At 44.5% G+C, this 26,143-nt stretch overlaps 2 protein-coding genes across 2 annotated transcripts; one reads left to right on the forward strand and one right to left on the reverse strand.

Moving 5' to 3' along the window:
* Positions 1-1,835: 1,835 nt before the first annotated feature.
* marcksb (myristoylated alanine-rich protein kinase C substrate b) lies at positions 1,836-5,282 on the forward strand. The gene is made up of 2 exons (XM_063007522.1): positions 1,836-2,080; positions 3,861-5,282. Exons 1-2 carry the CDS (start codon positions 2,015-2,017, stop codon positions 4,440-4,442), a joined length of 648 nt encoding a protein of 215 aa, XP_062863592.1. The 5' UTR covers positions 1,836-2,014; the 3' UTR covers positions 4,443-5,282.
* Positions 5,283-12,203: 6,921 nt separating this feature from the next.
* On the reverse strand, positions 12,204-17,790 carry col10a1a (collagen, type X, alpha 1a). Its single transcript, XM_063007452.1, has 3 exons — positions 17,726-17,790; positions 17,405-17,534; positions 12,204-14,447 (listed from the first exon to the last, which is right to left on the reverse strand). The coding sequence occupies exons 2-3, from the start codon at positions 17,517-17,519 to the stop codon at positions 12,604-12,606; spliced, it is 1,959 nt and encodes a 652-aa protein (XP_062863522.1). The 5' UTR covers positions 17,520-17,534; positions 17,726-17,790; the 3' UTR covers positions 12,204-12,603.
* Between the last annotated feature and the right edge of the window lie 8,353 nt (positions 17,791-26,143).

The raw sequence follows: 26,143 nt of genomic DNA on the forward strand, positions 1-26,143 counted from the left end.
AGGAGTGTGTATTTAGGATGCCAGTGGGGGGTTTTGGACTTGGGATATTTATAGATATGTCCTGAATGTTGACCCAACACTACTGATCAGATTTCATCATTTATCATCAGGAGCAATGCCAGTCAGGCAGCCCACGTGTTGAACAGACTAGGCCCTGGATCTGTACCCTTTAGAGAAGCTTTTATTTTGGAGAACACTCCTACATAGGGTTAGTTTCTGCTTTAAGAACTTTAAAATGTAGGTGCTAACCGAGGTCTGGATTGTGGACTTTTTAAGTAGGAAAAATTGTAGTGACCTCAGTCCCACTCGACAGCTCTGGAATGACCTGATGGTCGTAAAAATGGCGTCATGTTTTGACCAAACGGACACAGATTCCCACAGTCTTGGGAGGAAACTTCTCAAATGGTATCATAATCAGGTGTTTACATTTACAGTTTCAACATTTAGCGGACACTTTTATCCGAAGTACATATTTTCTACGCAATTGAGGGTTAAGGGTCTTGCTCAAGGGCCCAACAGTGGCAACCTGGTAGTGGTGGGGCTTGAACTAGCAACCTTTTGACTACTAATCCAGTAGTGCCCTAGTTTGAGCACTGTAACCAGCATTTTTACCACTTGAAAGATAGAAATGGTTCTTTAAATTATTAAAACAGTTTAATAAATAGCTGTTCATGTTACTTTATTGCAATATCAAGATTTTTATGGTCCTAGTACCCACCCCTGGTTCCACTTGGGATATTTATAGATATGTCCTGAATGTTGACCCAACACTACTGATCAGATTTTATCATTTATCATTCAGGAGGGAAACTGTTTGGCTGTGGCAGTTTGGCTGTGGTGGGGCTTGAACCGGCAACCTTCAGATTACTAGTCCACTGTTGCTGAGCTAACATTTTATATGAGTGGTGATTTCATTATATTTTGATTACAAAAATATCCGGGCGGCACGGTGGCTAAGTGGGTAGCACTGTCGCCTCACAGCAAGAAGGTCCTGGGTTCGATCCCCAGGTGGCGCGGTCCGGGTCCTATCTGTGTGGAGTTTGCATGTTCTCCCCGTGTCTGCGTGGGTTTACTCCGGGTGCTTCGGTTTCTTCCAACAGTCCAAGGACGTGCAAGTGAGGTGAATTTGAGACACTAAATTGTCCACAACTGTGTTTAATATAAACTTGTAAATGATGAATCTTGTGTAATGAGTAGCTACCGTTCCTGTCATGAATGTAACCAAAGTGTAAAACATGACGTTAAAATCCTAATAAACAAACAAACAAACAAAAATATCCAGGGTGTTTCCTAACTTTCGCCTGGTAAACTGTACCCACCGCCACCCTGACCAGGATAAAGCGATGGTGGTTAAATTATTTTAATGTATTGTTGTATTTTTCTTGTTTGATTAACTTTTTTTTTACATTTTACATACGTTTATCCAAAGGGACTTACAATTATGACAGGATGCAGTGTGAGCAGTTGAGGGATAAGGGCCTCGCTCAGGGGTCCAACGGTGGCAGTCCAGTACCTTAAGAGTCTCTGAGCTACCACTTTTATGTGTGGTCAATTTATTATATTATAATTCTAGATTATTATTATTATTAGAGTATAAAAATATAAAAAATAAACTATATATATTTTCAGGCTTTTATCACTAGTTGCTGTGCAGGATTTTCCCGCCCACTATGCTCCAAAACCCCGCCCAGTTTTGAATCCCAGACTTCTGATTGGTCCACAGCGCTTTTCTGTGCGCTGACGGAATTTCGGGCGTTGTTCAGCGCATCTCATTAACAAAAGCAGCGATTTCATTACAGCTTTTATTCTCATCTCCTGCTCTGTAATTACAAACGGAAATATTTATTTATTCTCCCTCAGCTGTGAACTCTCGGGCCGGGTGAATTGTTTTGTGGTTTGGGCGGTAATTTGGGTGTAATTGAGTGAAACGCGGTGGGGACGGAGCCGGCGGTCCGACGCTCTTTGTTCGTTCATTCATTCGCGTTTCTTTGTTGCGGCTGAATTTGGTGAAATCATGGGAGCGCAAGTGGCCAAAAACGGCGCAAAAGAGGAAGTTGCGGCAGAAAAAGCAAACGGACAGGTAATAATACTTACTTATAGATTAAGTTTCATATAAAATATATAAATATGTGTATATGTAAATGTGTGTGTTGGGAGTATTGGAGCATCTAGTGGATCCTAAAGAACAATGGAATCATCTTCACAGAACGAGAGACGCTCAGTCTGATCATTTAACCAGATTAAATGTTTTAAATGATTTTAATACCAAACATTGGGTGCATTTTGCCTTTGGATGCAATTTAACCTCATTTTGCGGATTGTTCCAAAATGTGCGCTTTTTGCGCTCCGCCGTGGCGTGGATTTCAACTCGCATTGTTGCATCCTATCCCCCAGTTTGTTTCATCTTTAATAAGCTGTGCATTCTCCAAATCCAAACAACTTTTGCTCTTTTTGTGCACATGCATTTTTAGGATTTAAATGTGTATAAATGTAGGATTTGTGAGCTGGATCATCTCGGCAGCTTTGTTCGATCCGTTTGGCGTCGTGCAAAGAAAAGTACCACGCCTTGATCCATCTCAATCCCAAACCCCATCTCCAAATAAGTCTCTTTATTACTGTTTTTTATTAAGTGCAGCGGGTGTGTTTGCATCAGTGCATTAGATTTTGTGTTGCTCCAAAGACCGGATCGTTTTGGGGTCATTTAAAGCAATTTGGTGAAACGGCGGCGTTTACTGTGGCTTCAGCCTCCATCTTGCATTCCCCCAACCAGACATCATGGGGGTCCATCCAGACACCCAACATGTTCTGCTTCACACACGTGGCGAGCTGGGAACACTGGGATGAATCTGCTGCCTTCCATCTGCGGTTCTGCTCAGTTTTTGCGCAAATTTTAATAGAACTTATCTTCTGATTGCTTTGCATTGGAGTGGAGCCCATGTGTGGTCCTACATGTCTGGAGTCCAGCCTAGTTCAGTGATTTTAACTCTCTAGACAGGGTTCCATTTAAAGGTGCATTTAATTTCTTCTTTATGGGGTGTTTTTATCCAAGTCAATCCAATTTAAGGTGCAAATTCCCATTGGTGTGGTTGACTTCAGTACTGGTTAGAACGTTCTTGATGGCCCTGATGACTATAGGTGCAAACGGCTTCTCAAAACACGCCTACAAAATCTCTAGATGACTAAGTCTTCAGTAGGACCATTTCTTTGCTAGATGAAGCCTGTATCTGTATTATGGATGGCCCCCCCCTGCCCCCCCCATGCTTCTTGCACCCCTGATTTGGGTGGAAATAGTTCCACAAAGAACCATTTCAGACATTTCCACTGTTTGTATAAATGTGATTTGAAGAGCAATTTAAGATGCAGTGATTCTTCTGAAGTGGCAGAAAACCTCTTTCAGATGGGTCGCTTTGGTATTAATGGTTCTACCCAAGACCCATTGCCATCCAGACATTTTTGGGGGGCATTTTTGAGAAGCCATTCGCACCTACTAGTCATCAGGGCCAGTCGCTGGTCTTGATATTGCTTCTACAGCTTTCATACCATCCACCCACCATCGTTCAAAACCATTTTGAGGTGTAAAGTGGCCAAAATGGGCTCTCAAGAACCCATCTTGAGATGGACCACCTCAGTGTTTCTCAACACAGCATTCAAAAACCCAAAGATGTCTAAACTTAAAGATCTTTATAGTGCTAAATGTATTCTCCTAAAGTGGCTCTGCCATCCAAAATTCTTCATGTAGACCTCTTTAAATGTCCAGTATCAATAAGAACCCTTGAAGAGCCTTCTGGTGGCTGTCCAACCAGAAAAATGTTTGACGCCAGTTTGAAGAACTCAATCGTATTGTTTTCCTTTCCTGTTAGGAAAACGGCCACGCTAAGACCAACGGAAATGCCTCCCCGACAGCAGAGGGCGCCGCCGAGGAGGTCCAGGCCAACGGAAAGCACGCCGCCGATGGCGAGGTGAAACCAGAAGAAGGGGCGGCCGAAAAAAACGAAGCGGAAGGCGAGGTCGAGAGCGCCCCGGTGGCCAACGGCGAAGACGCGAGCAAACCCGACGAGAACGGTTCGGCCTCGGGGAGCGCCGAGCCGGTCAAGCAGAAGAAGCGCTTCTCCTTCAAGAAACCGTTCAAGCTGAGTGGCTTCTCCTTCAAGAAGTCCGCCAAGAAGGAGGCCGACGCCCAGGAGGCGGCCGGTACGTCCGAGGAAGGCGAGAAGAAAGCAGAGGAGGCCGGAACGGACGAGGCCAAGCCTGAAGCGGCCGAAGGAGAAGCTCAATCAGAGGAGCAGAAACCCGCCGCAGAGGAAGCGAGCGCGGCGGAGGAGCAGAAAACGAGCCCGAGCGAGGAGAAGAAACCTGAAGAGTCGACGGAGGAGAAACCAGCTGAAGCGGCCGCCGAAGCGCCCGCCGAGAGTACGGAGGCCCCGCCGGCTGCCGAGGAGTAACGGGGTTCTGAGGAGGAGAAGGAGAATTTAAATGAAGTAATAAGGAGCGAAACCACTGAGACTTTTCTCTGTACAAAACCCACTGACCTTTTAAAGCTGTTTTTATTTCCTGTGACCACTCACTCACTCATCCATCCATCCAGTCATCCATCCGTTCATCTTCCATCCATCCAGTGTGTCTCCGTGGCGCTCCGAACAAGGAAGGATCCGTGATTGTAGCATGAAGGGCACCGTGCTTCAATCCCTCGACCGTGTTTGTTACAGTATTGCGTGTGGACGTGTGATTGTGATGCAGTATTTCGTTTTTTATTTTTAATGCGTCTCTTTTTTTTTTTATACCTTAATACATGTACATTGTTTTAGGAAGTTGCGATGTTAGATGGTGCCGTATGATTTAGGTTTTGACAGTGCATGCTCAGAAAGCGGTGCTACAAAAAACAACAAAAACAACAAAGAAAACAAAGCGAACGGCGTCGGCGTGCCTCATCGGGGTCGTTCAGGTGCTCGTGCGATTCACCAGCAGCGCCGCTCTCCGGTCGGGCAGCACTGTGTGCTTGTATAGGCTTTCGTCACGTCTTTTTAAACTTTTTTCAGTCCCGTAGGTAACGTTCCACTCCCTTTTCTAACGATCGTGTAGAACAAAATAATACCAGACCTGTGATAACTAATGCAGCTAGATTTGTTCCCCTCGATCATACTGTGCAAGTAAATCCAGAAATCCTTTAGTGCAATCCAATAGATTCCTGTTTTCTGTAAATATTCAGACCTGGTTTTTAAATGGAATGTAACTTTGCATACGTCTCGATTTCAACAGGCACAAAAATAAAGGGTGTAAAAGAACCGTCTGCTTCTCGTCTGGTGTGTTTATAATTATACTCACTGTCAGGACTCTTACAGGACCTCCACAGAGCAGGTATTATTTAGGTGCTGGATGATTCTTAGCACTGCAGTGACACGGACATGGTGGTGGTGTGTTAGTGTGTGTTGTGCTGGTGCTGCTGGAGTTTTTAAACACCTCACTGTCACTGCTGGACTGAGAATCATCCACCAACCAAAAATATCCAGCCAACAGTGCCCCGTGGGCAGCGTCCTGTGACTACTGATGAAGGTCTAGAAGATGACCGACTCAAACAGCAGCAATAGATGAGCGATCGTCTCTGACTTTACATCTACAAGGTGGACCGACTAGGTAGGAGTGTCTAATAGAGTGGACAGTGAGTGGACACAGTATTTTAAAAACTCCAGCAGCGCTGCTCTGTCTGATCCACTCATACCAGCACAACACACACTAACACACCACCACCATGTCAGTGTCACTGCAGTGCTGAGAATCATCCACCACCTAAATAATACCTGCTCTGTGGGGGTCCTGACCATTGAAGAACAGGGTGAAAGCAGGCTACAGTCAGTAATTGTAGAACTACAAAGTGCTTCTATATGGTAAGTGGAGCTGATAAAATGGAAGAAAGGTGGTTTTAATGTTATGGCTGATCAGTGTATATGCATTATATCAGAATCAGAATCAGATTTATTGGCCAGGTATGTGGATACACACAAGGAATTTGTTTCCGGCTGATGGTATCTCTCTAGTAATGGTACGATACAGTGTACAAGCAACGTATACATTAAACATTAAACACAAAATCACAAAAATTATCCAAACTATAAGATTATATACACACAATATACAGATATGTAATTTAGCAGCATCTGAAATATTTACAAAACAGTAAAGTGCACAACATGTAGGATGAGTACTACAGTGTAGTCAATTTGGCAGCAGATGAATATTTTTACGCTTACGTGTTATGTATTATTAGTCATTTATTTATTTAGTAGGGAGATCGCCTGTGGGAAGAAACTGCTTTTAAATCTGGTGGTTTTAATGTGGATGGATCTATAGCGCCTGCCGGAGGGGAGGGGTTGGATAAAGTAATGTCCAGGGTGTGAGGAGTCAGTGATCATTTTCTCTGCCCGTTTCTTGGTTCTTGAAGTATACAAGTCCTGGAGAGAGGGGAGAGGAGCACCAATGATTTTTTCAGCTGACTTCACCTGTCGCTGCAGTCTGTTCCTTTGTTGTGTTGTGGCTGCACCAAACCAGACTGTGATGGAAGTGCTCAGAACTGATTCGATGGCCGCAGTGTAGAATTGTCTTAGCAGCTCCTGTGGCAGTCCCAGCTTTCGCATTTTCCGCAGAAAGAACATTCTCTGTTGCGTTTTCTTGATGGTGGAGTTGATGTTATACTCCCACTTCAGGTCCTGGGAAATGATAGTGCCCAAAAACTTGAAGGACTCCACAGTTGAAACAGGACTGCCTAAAATTGTGAGTGGGAGCCGTGCTGGTGAGTGTTTTCTGAAGTCCACTGTCATCTCTACAGTCTTGAGCGTGTTAAGCTCCAGGTTGTTCTGACTGCACCAGTGCACCAGCTGGTCGACCTCTCGCCGGTAAGCAGATTCATCTCCGTCGCGAATCAGACCAATGATTGTAGTATCATCTGCAAACTTCAAGAGTTTCACAGATGGGTCACTGGAGATGCAGTCATTGGTGTAGAGTGAAAAGAGCAGTGGTGAGATAACACTTCCCTGAGGAGTACCAGTACTGACTGTCCGAGTGTGAGAAGTGACTTCTCCTAGCTTCACCTGCTGTGTTCTGCCTGTCAGGAAGCTGGTAATCCATTGACACATGGCAGGGGGCAAAGTGAGCTGGGAGAGTTTGTAGGAGAGAATTCCAGGGTTGACGGTGTTGAAAGCCGAGCTGAAGTCCACAAACAGGATCCTTACATAAGTCCCAGGGCAGTCGAGGTGTTTCAGGACGTAGTGAAGGCCCATGTTGATTGCATCATCCACTGACCTGTTAGCCCTATATGCAAACTGCAGTGGGTCCAGTAGGTGTCCAGTGGTTTCCTTCAGATGGGCTAGCACCAATCGTTCAAATGACTTCATGACTACTGATGTCAATGCTACCGGTCTGTAGTCATTCAGTCCAGTTATGGAGGGTTTTTTGGGGATCGGGATGATGGTGGAGCATTTGAAACAGGAGGGAACAACAGACAGTTCCAGGGATCTGTTGAAGATACGTGTAAAAATTGGAGCCAGTTGGTCAGCGCAGGCTTTGAGACAGGAGGGAGAGATGTTGTCCGGGCCTGACGATTTCCTGGTCTTTTGTCTCCGGAAGAGCTGGCTGACATCTTTCACACCTATCTCAAGTGTAGCCTGGGTGACTGGGGGGGAAGGTGGTGGTGGTGTCAGAGATGAAATAACAGATGCAGATGAGGTGGGTAGATTGATGGGTGTGAAGTGGTCACTTTCAAACCTACAAAAGTAGTCGTTGAGGTCGTCTGCAAGGTCTTTATTTGCATCTATGGGTGGGGGAGGTTTCCTGTAACTGGTGATTTCTCCAAGGCCTCTCCACACTGTAGCAGGGTCGTTGGCTGAAAAACGTTTTTTCAGCTTTTCAGTGTAGTTTCTTTTAGCCATACTGATCTCCCTGGTTAGTGTGTTTCTTGCCTTGTTGTACAGGGCCCTATCTCCACTCCTGTAGGCGTCCGCCTTGACCCGACGCAGTTGTTTGAGTTTGGGTGTAAACCATGGTTTGTTCTTGCTGTATGTGCAGAAGGTTTTAGTTTGCACACACACCTCTTCACAGAAACTGATGTAAGATGTTACAGTGTCCGTCAGTTCATCCAGGTTTGCAGCTGCAGTTTCAAAAACAGACCAATCCGTGTGTTCAAAACAGTCCTGTAGTTCTAGTTTAGCCTCTCTGGTCCATTTCTTTACTGAAATTTAAATTTCTAATCATTTATAATTATCATTTATAATAATTTATCATTTATAATCTGCAGTCTTGTGTGGAAGAAGAGGTTTCGACACTCCTGGACAAGTTGGTGTGCACGTCTAATATTAAAACAAATGTGCAAAGATTTTGGTGCTTTTAATATTTACTTAATTGTTTCTGTGTTTCAGCAAATAAACAAATTAAATATCGTACTATTAAATATAGTAAATTTATGCATTGAATTTGACCCGGGTGCATCACTACAGATGTATAAATACTATGCTGCACACCTCTGTCCTCTTAAGACATCCAAATTTTATTTCTCTGCTAATTAGATGGTGATTAGTCTAGACATTCATGTTTGCAGTAATGAAAGTAGATTCTACATGCATTCATTTATTCATTGCCTGTTTTATTGCCACTTTATCCTGGTCAGGATCTTGGTGGGAGCCATTTACTGGACGAAAGGTAGGAAACATTTTGGACAGGTCGCTAGTATATCACAGAGCAAACACACACACTTACACACCAGTCTTTGGACAGTGTTTTTTGACTGAATAGTTGGAATTATTAAAAAGCACAAATTTTTACCCCCAGTCAGAAATTTGTCCTCTGATAAACTGGTGCTATACCAAAGCACCTGGAGGAAACCCACACAGACATTGTGAGAACATGCAAATCCACACAGAAAGAACCCAAGTTGCTTTACCTGGGAATCAAACCCAGGACCTTCTTGCTGTGAGGTGACGGTGCTACCCACCAAGCCACTGGAATTACCCTAGAGTCTACCATGCAAGAAGAAAGCCCCACAGATTCTTATCCTGTGTATATCAGACCGCAGAGTCGTCTAAGCATCCAGGGTCGATTATTTTTCTAGGTTACAGCAGATGTGTTCCGCTTTGTGATGTAGTCTCAGACTAGATTTGATCCACGTCAGTCAAACTGGCACCTAAATGAAGGTTTCAGTGTCAGAGCGTCACATTGATTGGATTTATCCTCCTGTCCTGTCCTGGAGTCCCACACCAGAGCTGTGGCGCTGATTCAGCAGTGATGCGTACAGTGGAAGCACTTCTACAAAAATAAGAGACGGATTTAGTGGGACAAGAAGGTTTCTGCACCCTTTTATTACTGCACGTCACACTAAATTGTTTGTATGGAGCGGGATGCCTGGACCTTAAGTTTAATATCAGGACTTAATCACACAAACACTATTTGTTACTAAACGGGCACAAATTACCACAGACGTGGTCCAAAATCGTGCAGTAAGCCTTGACAGATAGATAGATTAGATCGATAGTGGAGGAGTGGAGAGTGGAGGCTGTTCTAGCTGCAAAAAGGGGGCAACCCCTATACTGATGTATATGGATTTGGAATAAGATAACAAACAAGCTCATGGTTAGGTGTCCATATAGTTTTGGCCGCATATTTTTATGGTAAAACATCAATTTTATGTTATACAGCGGGATTGTGAGTGACCTGCAGCGACACCGTGTGGCGTAAATGAGTTACTGCACGTCAGTATGAACTGGTTTCTGCTGCCCAGTACTGATCAGCCGCTGCTGGTTTAACTGGGCAGTGCTGTCTGTCTTTGTGCTGGATTAGTTTACATACACATGTAACGGATGTGTACATCATACAGCCAAAAGTATGTGGACACCTGATCATTAGCTTGTTGGACGTTTCGTTTAAAAAAAATGAAAATTAAAACAGACCTCTATGTCAGCTAGAACAGCCGCTTACGTCTGTGTGTGGGAATTTGTGCACATTCAGTCAAAAGATGACAGCATTTGTATGGTTGTATGGCTGGGCACTGAGCTTTTCTTCATGCACAGGGGGTGGAACATGAAGGGCCTTCCCTAAACTGTTGCGGTAAAGTTGGAAACATAAATTTTCAGTTATATAATTGATCTATTACACCTGTTAGCAGTTGCCATGGCTGAAACACATGAATTCAGATATAAAACAGGGTGTCCCAATACTTTTGTCCATTCTGGTTTTCCGAGTGGTCACCCCGGTCAAAAATCTGTCCTCTGATAAACTGCTGCTCTTAAAAATACCCAAAATATTATTTAATAAGGATTCCCTGTGGTGGATTGGCACCCAGTCCGGAAGGACCTCCTGCCTCGCGCCCTGTGTTTGTGGGATCCTGGACCCCAAGCAGCCTTGACCAGAATAAAGCTGTTAATAAAAAAAAAAAATAGATGAATAAATAAACCAATGACCAGAGACTGAAGATGGAGACCACTGTCCACTGCCCTGCACCCACTGGTTTTAGATTGTGGCAAACTAATCTGACCATCAGAGGTGCTTAGAGAAAAAGAATGGTATATTTTATCAAAAGATGGAAGCGTATCCTAATCCAGAAGGAATAAATTCAGTGACAGCAGAGGACGCCGAGGTGTTTTGGGTCTAACGCAGCCAAATTTATACCCAGACGTTTTCTGCTCGGCCAGATTTATCCTTCATTTACTCCAGCGGCCACAAGACGGGCGTGTTTTCACCCAGGATTCCTCTCCTAAGTTAGTGCACTGGTGGTTTCACCTTGCTAAGACAGGAACAGCCCCCACCCCCCTCCCCGGGTCCTTTAAATGCACCACATGATGGCAGTGCCTTGAACTGCCTGTGGCTTGTGGCCACTACTTCCTCGATTAAACTCCACACTCCACCCTGCGGCTTCTGTTCCACTGTTTGACCAAACGAAACCTCGATGAGACAAACTTAACATGCTCACCGAGGGACACTCCTCACCCCGCCCCAAATATTTAGACTATTTACATGCGCTCAGAGTAGAGCAAGAAATACCATCGCCAAACCGCGGTGGCTTTTGGCTTTCTTCACTTAAACTGTTCCAAGAACAACAAGTACGAGCATCTCAGAGCATCTTAGACTCTCCGCAGGGGCTCCTTTACACCCCTAGGATCTCCGGGATCTTTGCCTACTTGGGACCCAAAGAAACAAGCACCCTTGGCTCTCTAGACTTGCGGTTGGGTGCATTTATGTCTGTGTCTGTGGAGAAGTGCATCCTGGAAAAACTGAGCAGAAGACAAGAATACACCCTAGTCAGGGTGCCAATACATCCCAGGACACCACATTTACTCACTTCCTCACGGCCTATGACCACGGTAGTGAAGTATGGTTGGCCTGAACATCTGAAGGACACCCACATGGATGCGTGGAAAACAAGCATAACTCCTGACACCCGGTGGTCCAAGCTCTTTACTGATGTGCCACCGTGCCACCCCTAGAGGAGGTGTAGCACAAGTAAGTTGGCAAGGTGGCCACCGGTTAGGTTGGGATCTAGGTTCAATTAGCACCACATTGTCTGGAATTTGTGTCTGGATGCTTTCTTTTAGGTTACCTTTGGGTTACACTTCTAAAACCACGATGGTTGGGTGGTCAGCTACTCTTAATTGTCCTCAGTGAAGGACTGGCTGCCTCTAGAGGATGTTTGCACGAGTTCTCAAATGTTTCGGTCACCTTTGTCCCCTGTTTACTCAACATCAGGGCTTAAACAAGCGTAACTCTTGACACCTGGTGGTCCAAGCTCTTTGCTGATGTGCCACTGTGCTACCCCTAGAAGAAGTGTATGCAAGTTGGCAAGGTGGCCACCAGGTAGGTTGGGATCTAGGTTCAATTAGCACCACATTGTCTGGATGCTTCCTTTTGGGTTACCTTTGGGTTACACTTCTAAAACCATGATGATTGGGTGATTGGCTACTCTTCTTGGTTGGAACCCAACATTTGCACCAGTTCTGTTTCAACTGTTTCGGTCACCTTTGTCCCCTGTTATAGACTGACTCCTGGTCCGAGTTGTGTTCCTAGGCTAGCCTCTAAACCTACTGTGACCCCAACCAAGTTAAACAATTCCTAAAGCAAGTCAGAGACACAACAAGGTAATTTTTAAAGACAGTTTATTTGTTGTTACGGTTTACAAAGCACAGTTACTTTTTATGCATAAAACATTTGAACATTTTTGAAGTTGCTTTGGATTTGTTTTGAACGTTTTGTCGTGATCGATTTGACCTTTTCACGATATTCAAGTCAGATGCAGAAATGTGAGGAAAAACAGTCCAATAACAAGGTTTAAAAAACAGAAAACCAGACAAAATAAAAGTCACCCTCTGAGATCAGAAAAATATAACAAAAGACACAAGAAATGGTCAGGACACCACAGAACTCCACACCATTTGTCCACCCCACCAAAGCCCTGATAACCTGTTACGTAAGTTATGTCCTTCCTTTAGCACCTACTGTCTGGTAAAATTTCAAGTCAAGATGCTCCTATTTCTCAAAAACCGAAGAACCTGTTTATTAACTGAACTAATTTTTTTCTCGTTGAGAAATAGCAAGAGGGTTCGGAAGTTGGCGTACGACTTTACTGACCTATCACGTTGAGGCGATCAGGAAGCCACTGAAGGAGCAGTGGACGTTATCGGCGGCAAAGATGCCGTTAGCCTCGTCATCGGGGATCTGAAGGTAAACGGTGTCCTGCTCGTTGAGCTGAAGGACAGCGCTGCCGGACATCTGGTCCAGAAAGCCCTTGTTGTACTCATCGTAGGTGAACATAATCGGCTCCTCGTTCTTATAGAGTGCCACCAAGGCGTTAGCCCCGTTCACGTGCATGCTGTACGAGAAGTAATAGACGCCAGGAACCTGGCAGGTGAAGACGCCGGACTCGGGATCGTAGTGATTCTCCGCATTGTAAACAATCTGCTCAAACTTAATAGGGCTACCAGCTGGGGGGTAGGGTGATGTAGTTAGGGCGGTAAAGGCAGACATTGGGGTCTTGATGAAAGATGGCTCCCCCTTGAATGTCTCCTCTGCCTTTGCAAAAACAACCTCACCGGGAGGACCGGGTGGGCCTGGGGGACCGGATGGGCCAGTTTCACCGGGAGCACCATCAGCACCGGGAAGTCCATGAGGACCTTGAGGTCCAGCAACTCCCTTAGCAGCAAGACCAGCTGGGCCAGGTGACCCAGGAAGACCAGGGTGTCCCTTATGCCCAGGTGCACCTGGTGCACCAGAAGGACCAGCTGGTCCTCTTGCCCCTGGGGCACCTGCAGACCCTGTCTCACCAGCTGGTCCAGTGTGTCCTGTGTGACCCTTGGGGCCAACAGGTCCGGTTGCTCCTGGAGCACCAGTGGCACCTGTTTCGCCAGTTTCTCCTTTGGGACCTGTAGCACCAGTTGGTCCTCTTGAACCTGGTTGGCCTGTTGCACCTGGGTAGCCTGGCTTGCCATCACCACCTTGTGCACCCTGATCTCCCTTATGTCCCTTAAAGCCCTGAGGTCCCACTGGACCTGATTCCCCCTTTTCACCTGCAGCTCCCCTCTCACCTGGGAAACCTCTTGGACCCTGAGGGCCAGCTGGGCCTGCAGGACCAGTTGCTCCTGTATATCCTGTAGGTCCCCTTGAACCTGGCTCACCTTTTGGCCCTGCTGCACCTGGGCTACCCGCTGGGCCTGTCTCACCCTTAAGACCAGCAGCACCTGGCTTACCATAGCCTGGGCTACCAGGAGCACCAGGTGCTCCAGCTGCTCCCTGTGGACCTTTGAAACCGGCAGAACCTGGCTGACCTGGGGCACCATTTTCACCTGGTTTACCTGGCATTCCAATTCCAGGGGCACCAGTATGGCCTTTTGGTCCACTGGGACCCATAGGACCTGGTTGTCCATCACGGCCAGATGCACCTCCCTTACCTGGCTCACCTGGGTATCCAGGCTTACCGGGTTTACCAACACCAGGCTCACCGGGTGCTCCTACAGGTCCCATAGGTCCAGTTTCTCCCCTCTCACCTTGAGGCCCGTGAAAACCAATACCTCTCTCTCCATTCTGTCCTGGCTGACCAGGAATACCTGGATGTCCCTTAATACCTGGCTCTCCCCTTGGTCCCATACCTCCGGGCATACCTGCTGGTCCAGGTTTGCCGGGAGCGGAAATACCAGCAGGCCCGGGGCTGCCAGAAGGCCCAGGTGCACCCCTAGGTCCCTGAGGACCAGATGCGCCCCCATCTCCTTTAAGTCCAGGTGCTCCAGGTGCACCTGATTTGCCTGGTCCACCTGGAGTACCTGGCTTTCCAGGTGCAGAGTAGCCGGCAGGTCCGGGTGGTCCAGGAGGTCCCTCTGGTCCTTGCAGTCCTTCACCGTTCTCTCCAGGAGGGCCAGGAGGTCCAGGGGGTCCCTCTGGGCCTGGCTCACCTGGGGAACCTGGTTCTCCAGCTACAGAAACCACTGAGGAAAAAACAAAGGTCACAGAATTGTTAATCAACTGTTAAAACGAGCTGCCAGTGTATTAATTGTTTAAGGTTTTTAATCTTTTAGTCACCAGGCTTTTCCTAGATGCAAAGGTGACTTCAGTACTGCCTAGGACTAGACTATAAAACCCTACAACAAATGAAGACTTGCTTGAATTGCCCCTCCAGTTAGAAGCTGCCTGATGGACCCTTGAGCAGTAATACTTGAAAACAGGGTTAAACAATGTTCACATGGGCATTTGTGTTACTTGAGGTATGATTCCACCTCAAGAGACACCACAGACGACCCGAACACTCTTGATGGTTGACAAGTAAAGATTCTTGATTATTGAGAAGGGTCTCCTGAGGGTCTCCTGAGGGTCTATTGAGGGCTACTTTGGCAGTTTGGAGATATCAAATTAGCTGGAGATTCATCCATGACCAGATAACTAAGGATGCATTTGGATTGGAGATTAGTGAGGTCAAATCTTGGGTCTGCCAAGCTGCCATTGTGTCCCTCACAACAGTAAGTTGCTTTGGATAACAAGAAAGAGGGCAAGAGGGGCAAGAGCGGTCGTCTATTTAGGTAGAATTGAGAGGTAGAAGTGGTCAAGATATGGATTGGAAGATGCACTAGGATACAGGTAGCTCAGCAGTTGAGCAATTGGTGAGAAGGTTGAACACTTTAGACCCAGCAATACAAAGCTGTTACTGTTGGACCACTGAGCAAGCCTCTTGGATGGAAGCACTGAATGATCACAAACAAACCAAAGCTAGACCTGAAGGATGACCATTCACACACGTATGACAGGGTTTGGTTTTTGAGCAGGACTTTGGAACCTCATTAAAATGCCTCATGAAGCTGCAAAGAACCCTCAATGCTTGTCAATGTTGTATGAATAGGTCCTCCTTGCACAACTTAGCATCATCCCATCTCAGCAAGGGAAAATGCCCAAATGTGCAGGGAAGGGACACGCCCAAACGCCTGTAGAGCTGGTCAGTCATTGGACTACCAAGAATAACTAAATAAACAAGGGTGGCCATGTGTAGCTTGTGCTTGGTTGGTCTGAAAACCTGCAGCCACTGCAGTAGAAATAGTTCCTCAGCACCTAGTACAGGGTTTCAAGTTCCTGTTAGCAGAAGGTTGATGTGGCGGCCACTTTTCAGTTCAACCAAGCATTAGCTACACCTGATACAACATTTTGAAGACATTGTGAAGACCTTTTTAAGACTAGATAAAGTACCAACGCTTTAAAAACTGGACTAAAGGACCGCAATCATGCAAGGAACCCTTGAGGAGCTCTTTTTTCCCCAAAAGCTGCGTCCACCATCTCTTCTTGTGTACTATTAGTGGCCGACATTGGAAATTCTTACAAAGAACAATAATTCTAGCCTACAGCTGGCTCGTAAAGCATATTAAACTATTTATATTACACGATGATAAAAGAGAGGTCACATGTCTTGTGGGTTCCTGTGATGTGGTCACCAGCGCTGCTGTTATTCCGACCAGAGCGGCCGTGTGAGGCCTACAGATCATGTTCCAACATGGAGTGTTGGAAAGTGTCGTTCGAAAACACTGCTAATTAAGTTTCTCCTTTCTCAGAACTCTCAGAGATCTGTGTCAGCAATAACATCATGCATTTGTTTACTTCTCTGATGATCGATAATTGGCTTGTATGCTAAATTAATGCCTTGGAAATAAGGAGGACTCCAAACAGCATTGATACTGAGATCCTTGCTCCAAAGCAGTGATCCACAACAAGGTTCTTGTTAACACACTCGCTCCAGATAGTCAAGCGTGGCTGGATTGGCTTGTATATGTAAGCTAGATCCTCAGGAGTAAAGCCTGTGCACCGTCAGTCTTATTGCTAAGCTAACCAAACCTTAGATCTAAGACAGAATAAGCACATTCAACACAAAGTCCTCAACCAAAAAAACTTTACTGTCACTTGTTTTGGTGCAAAACATCATGCAGGTACCAGTCAGAAAAAATCTAGGCGTGTAATTCAGGTTCAGATCTTGTTCCAACCTCATGATCTTGCCTAATGTCTCAAATCTGAAGGTGGAATTGATCCATTATTTAAATCACTTGTGTAATAAAACACAAAGATGGAATTTTACTGAGCTGAGCTTCTTCTTGCTCAGATGATGCGTATCGATAGTAAACAACTATTAACAGTGAATATGTTCAGCTGACGATTAAGCAAAGTCAGGTTACAGTTGGTTAACACCTTAAACCATTGGGTATGATCCAATCAGAAGAATTACAACTCATCCGTAGCCCAGGGGACAAGCAGGAGAGACCCTAAACATCAAGCATCAGTGGTGCACGCCCAACAGATCTGACACTTAATAGGTTGAATAGGTTCTCTATGTTGAACTCAGCACCATTAAATCATGCCTGCTCTATGCATAAGATGATCGAAGGCACATTGAATAGACAACAGGAGTACAAACTGTGTGGGATGTGGGCGTGGTTCGGGCTGTTTACCTCTCAGAAGGACACTGGACACTACTGGATGCTGGAGCAAACTGTGCTTGAGTGGCAGCCAGTGGCAGCTCGTCTTCTTTGGGTACTTTTTTTTTACTGTCTTTTACCCTATTTACTAGATTATTTCTATTTTTTAATTTTTAATATATGTATAAACATTTTTCTATATCTCTTATTCCTGAAAGTTGCTGTAACGGTGCAAATGTCCCCCCAGCGGGATAATAAAAGGCGATCTTATCTTATCTTATCTTATCTTATTTTATGGATCTTTAAAAGGGCTCCTTAAAGTTTTCATAGTGAAGGTTCAACCAATTCTGCTGGAATATAAAACTTACAGATAAAACTACCAAATTGCTGTAGATACTAAATAAGCTTCAAGAGAAATCATCTAAAACATGAGCAGGTCTTCAGAAGAATTTAGTGTGAGGCAACGAGTGGATGTGATTTGGATGCTCGGGACTTACCATGACCTTTCACGGCGTACGGAGCCTCCATGACTTTCTTCACCACGTATCTTTTGCCATGGCCGGCGGCCAGGGCCACCAGCAGAAGAAGAATACTCGCTACTCGTAGATCCATTTTCTGAGGTCAAATCTGTGAAGGAATCGGAAAAAAATCTTTAACATTGCACAATAAAGGCAACCAGCTCTGGTTCTGGATCTACAGAGTCTAAAGAAGGTTTTAAATGTACACAACACATAACCCTGCACCTGCCAGTGTACTGAAACTCAGACACAGAGAGAGAAAGAAAAAAAGAACGAGAGCTGGAGATGCAGGACACATACCGGCATGCTGGGGTTCCAAATAAATAAAGTCAGCACCAGTGCAGCTCCCTCGGCTGTAAATCCCCTTGGTAGAAGCACCTTAGAGCATCTGCTGCTCTCCTGCTCTCCGATGAGGGTTTATATACCGTATGTGGCCCATACATCCTAAAAAAAAGCACCCACCACTCCTGGAGGAGTCCCTCCTCCTCTCGGCTCCATTGTAATTAGGACTCGGATCTGCCCCATCTCGCCACTTCACCCTGCCCGTCGCTCACTTCCAAGACCTGTCATTAGTTTCATACCAAGTCATACATGTATATGTTTAGCCAGTTTACATGTTAGTTTAAATCTAAAAACACATTTTATTATAGCGTGGAGAGAAACATAAGAATAATCATTTAAAAAAACAAACAAAACAAAACAAATTCATATAATCAAAGTTCAGTTATTCATTTTAGCACCATTTTAAAAACAGCTTCTATACAAAGTGCATGAATTCAGAAGTGCTGTTTTTGCTATTTAGGGACGTTTAAGCACAATGTTGTAATTAGAGTATAATAGATATGAATTGTACCAAAATAGGTTTTTATTGTGCAGTATTTGTACATTTAGTCAGTGGTTTAGCAAAAAAAATATATACCATATATATATCTGTGTACGTTGTGCAAATATGCACCAATAGCATGTGTGTTCTGTAGGTTCATATTTTTGCTACTTATGCAATCGATTTCTGATCAAATAGTGAATAAATAAAACGTGCACAAGCTCACTTTTAATCATATACCTCTTAGTTTTATATACATCAGATTGCTATATATGCATGTAATAATAACAATACTAGTTAAAATAACTAATTTTTCCATTTTCATTTCAACAGCCTAATCCTGGTCAGGGTCGTGATGGGTCTGGATTTACACTGGAAACACTGGGCAGGAATACTCTGGATAATACAAGAACTGATAGGTCTTCATTTAGTCATGAGCAAGCATATACGTCTAGTTTTAAAGCTTCTGTGTTGCTGTTCTGTTGGGGCACTGATTTTGGAAAGCTAATCAATGTTTCAATTCATTCTAAAGTGTTCGGTAGGGCGACTAGACATCCTCCACAACACATACATGTTTCACGTTGAGCTTTTAATGTCTTTAACATTTCCATTTACTGCATTTAGGATCTAAATCCTTAAAAATCGATCAATAGTCCAATCTTAACTACTGTTCTTCCACTGTTAATGGACGTGCATTTTTTTTTCTTTTTTTTTTTTTTCTGTACCTTCTAATCTAAAAAAGAATCTTTTCCCCCCCAAAAATGTTGTTGACAGCTATGCATAAACCCACGTTTCCAATTCCATCCTCGTCCGTCTGCTTGCTAAATAAACTTTTCACCTCCGTTGACCGTCTGGACCACTGGAGTCCTTCCCACAAGAAGGCAAATAATAACAGTGCACGGTGCAGGAGTGAGGGGGTTCGTCCGACATGGGTGGAGGGTGTTTGACTTTTGCTTTCACTTCACAACAATCGGGATTAAGTCTAATAAACCGGCTGACCATCAGTCAACACTCCTTTCGCCCGGCCCGTGTGTGAGCAGCACAGTGAGGCCTTCATTAAATCCACTATTTTCAGCCTGGTAGTTTATAGAGTCGTACTTGTGTATTTTCAAAAGTGCTTCACCCTAGAAACAGCTAGTAAAAAGGATATAAACAGAATGGTCGGAATGGAAAATACATCTGTTGTTGGGTTTTGTGAGGTGGAGGAGGATGATGTACCACAGATAACCAGCAGAGGGCGCGATGTTAAAACTCTGAGGGAGATCGTTACTGGATCTGTCAGCACAAACACACATTTAAACTGGTTTTAATGGGATTTTGCAGGTGAGGGGGTCCTTAAAATCTGGTGTACTGGTTTAGTGGGACAAATGACTCAACTAAAATACTTCCTCAATTGACTTGTACGTTCAATTTGCAGTGGTAAATCAGTGGTTAAGGTATTAGCCATAGCATTGCTAAAATTGCTGCTGTTAGCCCAATATTAACCAATATTTGGATATATTTTGATGTCCCACCTAATATACAGATATAAAATGATAAATAAACAGATTCCACTCGCTAGCTTTGCATAATGTTAGAATCCAGCGATGTTCCCATCAGTTGTTGATATAATATTCCATTAATGGCTATTCCCTTGACCCAAATGTAAATGTACTGTGAGCTTGGATGGACTTTCTTTCTTTTAAAAGAATGTCCACATTTTTCTAGATCCTACAGGTCCACAGAAAGCCCAAAGAATAAAAATAAACATCCGTGCAGAGACCCGAGACCTTGTCGATTTGCTTTTGAGTCCGTAGTGACTCTATTATATCACTAGGCTGCTAACAGCATTGTTGTGGTTCTAGCAGCCGAACGCTAGCAGGAATTTCTGGACGTTCTTTGAAATCTGGTATCTTGGTATCTTTGCTGGACACCAGAAAGGGTGACATCAAAAAGGTTAATGAGCTGTTTGATGTCCACCTCTTCATAAAACGTTGGTGAATATGGTGGCCATGCATCTGTCATCACAACGTTGATTTGGTCAAAAAGCGCTGCTTCATCGTCTGTCACCAGTCAGTGCCAAGCTAGGCGAAGTGCTAGCCAGGTATCGGAAGCGCAAATGTCAGGTACCTCAGGCAAGTGGCACAGAAAGCAGCCAAAATAATCTCTAACAGGTGTAATAAATAAATAATATAAAGGAAATTAGATGTTTATAACAGTTTAGCACAAAGCAAGCTCTATAAAGACATGAAGAAAAGCTCGGTTTATATTACTCCACTCAACAGCTTTGGAATGAACAGAAACATCAAATGCTGTCATCTTTTGACAAAACGGGCACAAATTCCCATACACAGACGTCCTTAAAAGTCTTACGAGAAGCATTCTCAGAAATATTCTAGCTGAATAGATCACATAGAGGTAAGCTCACGCTCAGGTGTCCAAATACTTTTGACCATATAGAGTTTAGATGCTGGACCACCTTGAAATTCTGATAAAATAACTTCATTTGCGATGTGAGAAGAACGCATAAAGATTTACGGTTGGTAATTTGAGAAAGATGTCTAAGAGATCGTGATGATAATTATAAAATCATAAAATATTTATGACGTTTCGAGCCCACACACACTTCAGAAGACTCGGTGCGTGTGTTATAATTATTTTACGTTTTTACAATGCGGAGCGCAGCGACACACCAACACCACACAGATCCCGAGGCGTGACGAGAGAAATGTAAATCTTTCACATGTAACATCACATATAATTAAGAACACACGTATTAAACTTAGAGCTTCAGACGTGTGTGTGTGTGTGTGTGTGTGTGTGACTGACGAGGGCGTGTGGAAGTTTGGATAAATGACTGGATGGATGGAACTTCCCCGCTCTTCAGAATGATGGAGAATTTCTGTCGCGCAGGCTGTCATTAAGCGGCCCGTGAACACGAGACTCATCTCGGCAGCCACAATTTTCAGAATTAGACTCAATCAAGTGTAATTTTCCCCGAGCGCCGTCTCTCGCCGTGCCGTTGGGTTACGTAATAAAAATAGACTCGGGTGTTGTTCCAGCTTGCTGCGCTTGTGCAACCTGAGCGTGTTTGAATCCTGTGATTTTGATCCCGCACCTGCAGCTCTGTAGCGTGGCGTTGAGATGGGGGCTCGGACTGGAGGGGGAGTGAGTGCGCTTAACTGGCCTGCCAGAAGTCCGGGTCCATTTCCTATTAAAAATTTTGATTTTGCCTGTATGGAACGGCGCACGTCCACATCAATATGAAACCTGTATTCATTAATTATCCGTATTAAAGATGAATAGGACTTTCCGGACTGTTATCATTGAGAGGTGCTGGCACCAGTGCCCACGAGACGTCTTTTCCAGGATAGTCAGGTCTCATTCTGTACTACAACAGATTGGCACCGAGTGCATGTGCTTGACTGGCCTGCCAGTTAAATGTAGTGTAAAAGTGCTATCAAGGAGACGTGCTGTCAAGCAAGTCCACATTTATTTCAGCAATATGATGCCAGGTCTCACTCTGCACGCGCTACAACAAACTGGCACAGAGTGTGCGTGCTTGACTGGCCTGCCAGCAGTCCAGATCTGTCTCTTGAAACCTTTAACCTCAACCTTAAATTTTTATTGACTTTGTCAAATCAAATCAAGGTTTATTTGTCACATACAGAGTCATACACAGTACAACTGGCAGTGAAATGCTTTTGTGACTGCTCCGCCACAGTAATTAAAAAATCTACAAAATAGTTAAAATATATATTATACATAGAAATGTTTTTAAATGTAAGAATGTAGAAACATTAGAAAAATTAACAATACAATTAAAAAGAGCAATTTAAAGTGATCAAGTGTGTAAAGTGACAAGTAGTGCAGAAACTGTGCAACATAATGCTCTACAGAGGTGATTGATACACAAATACCAATCTATACAGTGGTATTTATATACATTGGGGGGGGGGGGGGGGGGGGGCACAACAGGGTGATAAAACAGGTAGTGTTGGTGCTGCACAGACTGGTGTTCTGTCCAGGGTGCAGTCCTGACCTCCAGCAGTCCTTCAGTAGGATGACTGAAGGGTGGCACAGGGTCACAGCAGGTAGTGTAGGTGTGACGTGGGTCCTGTGGACCAGGGTTCAAGCCTTGCATTAAAAACCCACCATGAAAGAAGAATACATGCATGGACGTCTCTACTCTGGGACTACTTCATCCTGGTCAAGGTCACATGGGTCCAGAGCTTTTCCCAGAAACACAGCTGTTGAGAGAGAATGGTTGCAGCTCTGACAGTCAGTCCTAGATTGACGATCCATGCCGCTAACCTGCATCTATCCGAGTATCTTTGTTTACAACCCACGAGGAAATCTGGAGACTCAAAATGCTACTGACGCTCAGCGTAATGACAGAGCAGGACCGGGTGGAGTCCGGCGTTTTAATGTGTGTTGCTTCATTTCTGCCCGTCTTCAATCGGAAAAAATCCTGTGAAATACAAACAGGACTAAAACAGTTTGTTTGTTTTTTTGGGGGATGAAACTGTTTATTTTTTATGCGTCTTGCTTTTTCTGGCCTCAGGAGTCTGGAGAGGCAAAAATGAAGTGGCATGTTGAGTCTCCAGCTCTACTTTAGGCTGTAAACAAAGATAAACATCATAAGCTCGATACTCAAATCCTCTCAATATATCATGTAAAAGCCCCTAAATCCAACAATTCAGTCAGATATTAGTTTAATTTGCTGCTTCCACTCATTCCTCAATGCAAGAAATGCAAATAATAAAGTCTTTCACTGATATTGTACATGATATTGTGAAAAGATTCAGGAAATCCAGAAATATCTCGACTGGAAACCACTGTTGAATGTGTGTGACCGTTGAACTATCATGCTACTGTGATAAATACAGCCACATGGGCTCTGGAGTACTTCGGAAAACCGTCGTCGCTGAACACAGTCCGCCTCTTGCATCAAAGGTTCAAACCTTGCTCTGAAAACCCATTGTAAATGGGAATTCTTTTGGCTACCACTTTATCCTGGTCAAAGTCATGTGGGTCCAGAGCCCTTCCCAAAAATACTGGGTGCAGGGAGGTGGGAAGTAAACATAGTACATTAGAATACCCCCCCCCCCCCCCACACACACACACACACATGCCAAACACATACAGACAGTAATTAGAAGTATGAAGCAAACCCCATCTTTCCGAATCTGTGCAGCACCAACACCAGCTGCCCGTCTGTATACTGCAGCTATTAAACGTGTCTAAAAGAGAAAATCTCAGATCTATAAGTGAAATATATAGCACACAGAAGCTTTATGTGCTCTCGTTACCGAGCTCCGGCTCTTTGTTGTGGTTGTGGTCGCTCATTACAGCCTTCGGGCTGTTATTAAAAAGTAAAAACGTCACACACGTGTGATTTAACAGCCAAATATGGAGCGTTAGTGCATCAGAAATCTCTATGAAGACTCTATACGTTATATACATTAAACACTTTTGAACGTTCCTGCTTACAATCTTATATTTGTTGATTTTTAAGCAAGCAGAAGTAACGTAGGCGTATTTCCCACGGTCACTCTGTACAGCCTGATCAGTACCAGGTCAGTTCTAATTTTTTTAATGTATTTTCCCCCAATTTTCCTTTGACACATGTGCAGTACCGACCACTTCTTTTCACCTGCACCAGGCAGGTTTTTTTAAGGAGATCCTCCATCTCTGCGGGAGTCTCAACAGGAAGGTGACGCCAAGGAACCCTGTTTCAGCCGTTGTCCCACCCCTGCAGACACACACAGCCAATCGTGTGCCTGTGTAGTCGTCCGTCCAGCCAATAGCAGAGCATCGAGATCCCAGCACTGGTAGGTTAACGTGTTTTCAATGCCGTGCCACCCGAGTGCCCAAAAGTGTCTGCTATGTGCCGTTAATGTGCCACGCAGCACCAGGAAACCCTCGCCAAATGCACTCGATGTCTGAGCATCTACTCGTCACATCTGTAGGGGTTTACTCAAATGTGCTCCGATTTCTTTCCACCTTGGAAAGAATGAGTGCAGAAGTTGGATTGGCTGGAAGTGAGTGAGTAAATCTGTGACTGTGTGATGCCCTGGAATAGACCGGTGCCCACCATGACCCCGAATGGACAAGCATTCAAGAGAGTAATGCTAATGAGCACAAACATCTATAAAATAAAGAAATAAAGAAACAACTCAGTGATAAATGGTTGGTATGAAGTATCTACAGATGGCTCAGTATCTAAAAACAACAGCCTGTTATAAGAAAATCAGAAATAGCTAATTTAAGCCTCCCGGCGTAGCCGAGTCGGCCATATCGCCCCCAAAACTAGCAATCTCGGAGTGATAGAGCTAACACATGCTTCCCCCAAAGCATCTGTGGTATTTCATGCGCCCTAAAAATAACCTTAATTAGAAGACTCGCCGTTGTTTTTATCACAGGATTTACTGAGGAACCGCGGCCTCGGAGGGCAGCGCTGGCTACGCCGCTTTAAAAATGTCGTCAGCTAGGCTACAATTAAAGCTGCATTAAAAACCATCCTCCGGAGGAGCTTCTGCAGGAGCCGAGCTGAGACTCTCCAAACGGCTAAACACACAATTAAACAAATTCCTTCATTTTTATACCGAAAATGTCCAAAGGGCACCCTTGATCCCCGTTCCCTTGTGGCTTGGAGACGCATCAAATGTAAACGCATCAAATTCAGATCAATAAATGGTTTCATTTATAGCATTTAAAGATCTGACAGACATCATGGGTTCTTCAGTGGTTCTCTGTTGATCAGTTATTAACAGCAAAGGTTCCAGCAGTCAGGAAACCTTCATCAGAACAAGAATGAAGATCTTCACTATCCAGACAAAGATCAGAACCGTCCAGACAATTATATGGAAATAAAAGGTAAACAATAAAAAATGCAGGACTGGATGAACATTGATGTCTTTGAACTTTGCTGCTTCTAGCGAAGACCTTTGACAGACCCTTGGACATCAGAGAAGACAAACAAACGGATCCTGGACCAAATCAAACCAGAACCTCTCACCCCAAGCCCAGATAACCAAACTGAAGCTCGACTATTGTGGACACATTCTGAGAAGAACCGATTCATTGGAAAGGACGAGGAGAGGAAGAGGATGGACAGGAAAAAGATGGATGAATACAATCAGAAGCACAATGAACAAACAATGAACAGACAACAAACAAAGGATTCACTAGGTTATCACGCAAATCCACCCTCCACACGATGCTAGGGTTTATTTACCGGCCGGATCGTCCTGTCTGGACCGCTGTCAGCTCATAGCAGTAAAATCCTGAAGTTCTGGAAACGCTTATCTAAGTGGTGTGTTCCTTTTTTGACCGCTGTGTTATTTGGGCGATGCCAGGAAAACCAGATGGGTCACACTAATTTTGTACTTCAGGACCCAAGTGGAGCCGTTTCTGGTCTCTCACACACCCAAGAGCAGAACAAGTCGTAATTGTGGGGCAATGGAGAGCCGACGCTAAAGATATCTCATCTGGACCGGGATGCAAATTTAAGCTTTGGGGATAAATGCGCCGCACCACTAAGAGCAGGGTTGAGTTTTATGAATGGAAGGGTGCGCGGGCCCCTCTGGATGTGTTTGTGGGGGGGTAAATTACAGGGTCGTCTCCGGAAGTGAAGGACGGCGTCTCGGGTGGCATCCGCGAGCGCAGGAAGCGTAACCCCCTAATGCAGGTCTCGTTACTTTAGTCATGCATCATGGGTAAAATGATAGGCGTGGAGCCGACGGTGACGCTCACGCGCCGCGCATGTAGTCATTAACTCGGTAATGGCTGTTTGGTTAAAACAGAAAAGGAATCGCTAAAAAAAATACACAAATAAAATAAAAACAGAATCAGGGTGTGTTGTTGCTGCTGGGAAACATAAAAATATAGGAGACTAAAATATATATTATAAA

The sequence above is a fragment of the Trichomycterus rosablanca genome, chromosome 13, assembly GCF_030014385.1.
Source record: "Trichomycterus rosablanca isolate fTriRos1 chromosome 13, fTriRos1.hap1, whole genome shotgun sequence".
NCBI lineage: Eukaryota > Metazoa > Chordata > Actinopteri > Siluriformes > Trichomycteridae > Trichomycterus > Trichomycterus rosablanca.

Bases quoted from the DNA above. Each gene is read 5' to 3' on its own strand.
- marcksb (XM_063007522.1), top strand. From the start codon at position 2,015: ATGGGAGCGCAAGTGGCCAAAAACGGCGCAAAAGAGGAAGTTGCGGCA. The intron at 2,081-3,860 runs GTAATAATACTT...CTTTCCTGTTAG, and splicing joins CAGAAAAAGCAAACGGACAG to GAAAACGGCCACGCTAAGAC.
- col10a1a (XM_063007452.1), bottom strand. From the start codon at position 17,519: ATGGATCTACGAGTAGCGAGTATTCTTCTTCTGCTGGTGGCCCTGGCC. The intron at 14,448-17,404 runs GTAAGTCCCGAG...TTTTTTCCTCAG, and splicing joins GTACGCCGTGAAAGGTCATG to TGGTTTCTGTAGCTGGAGAA.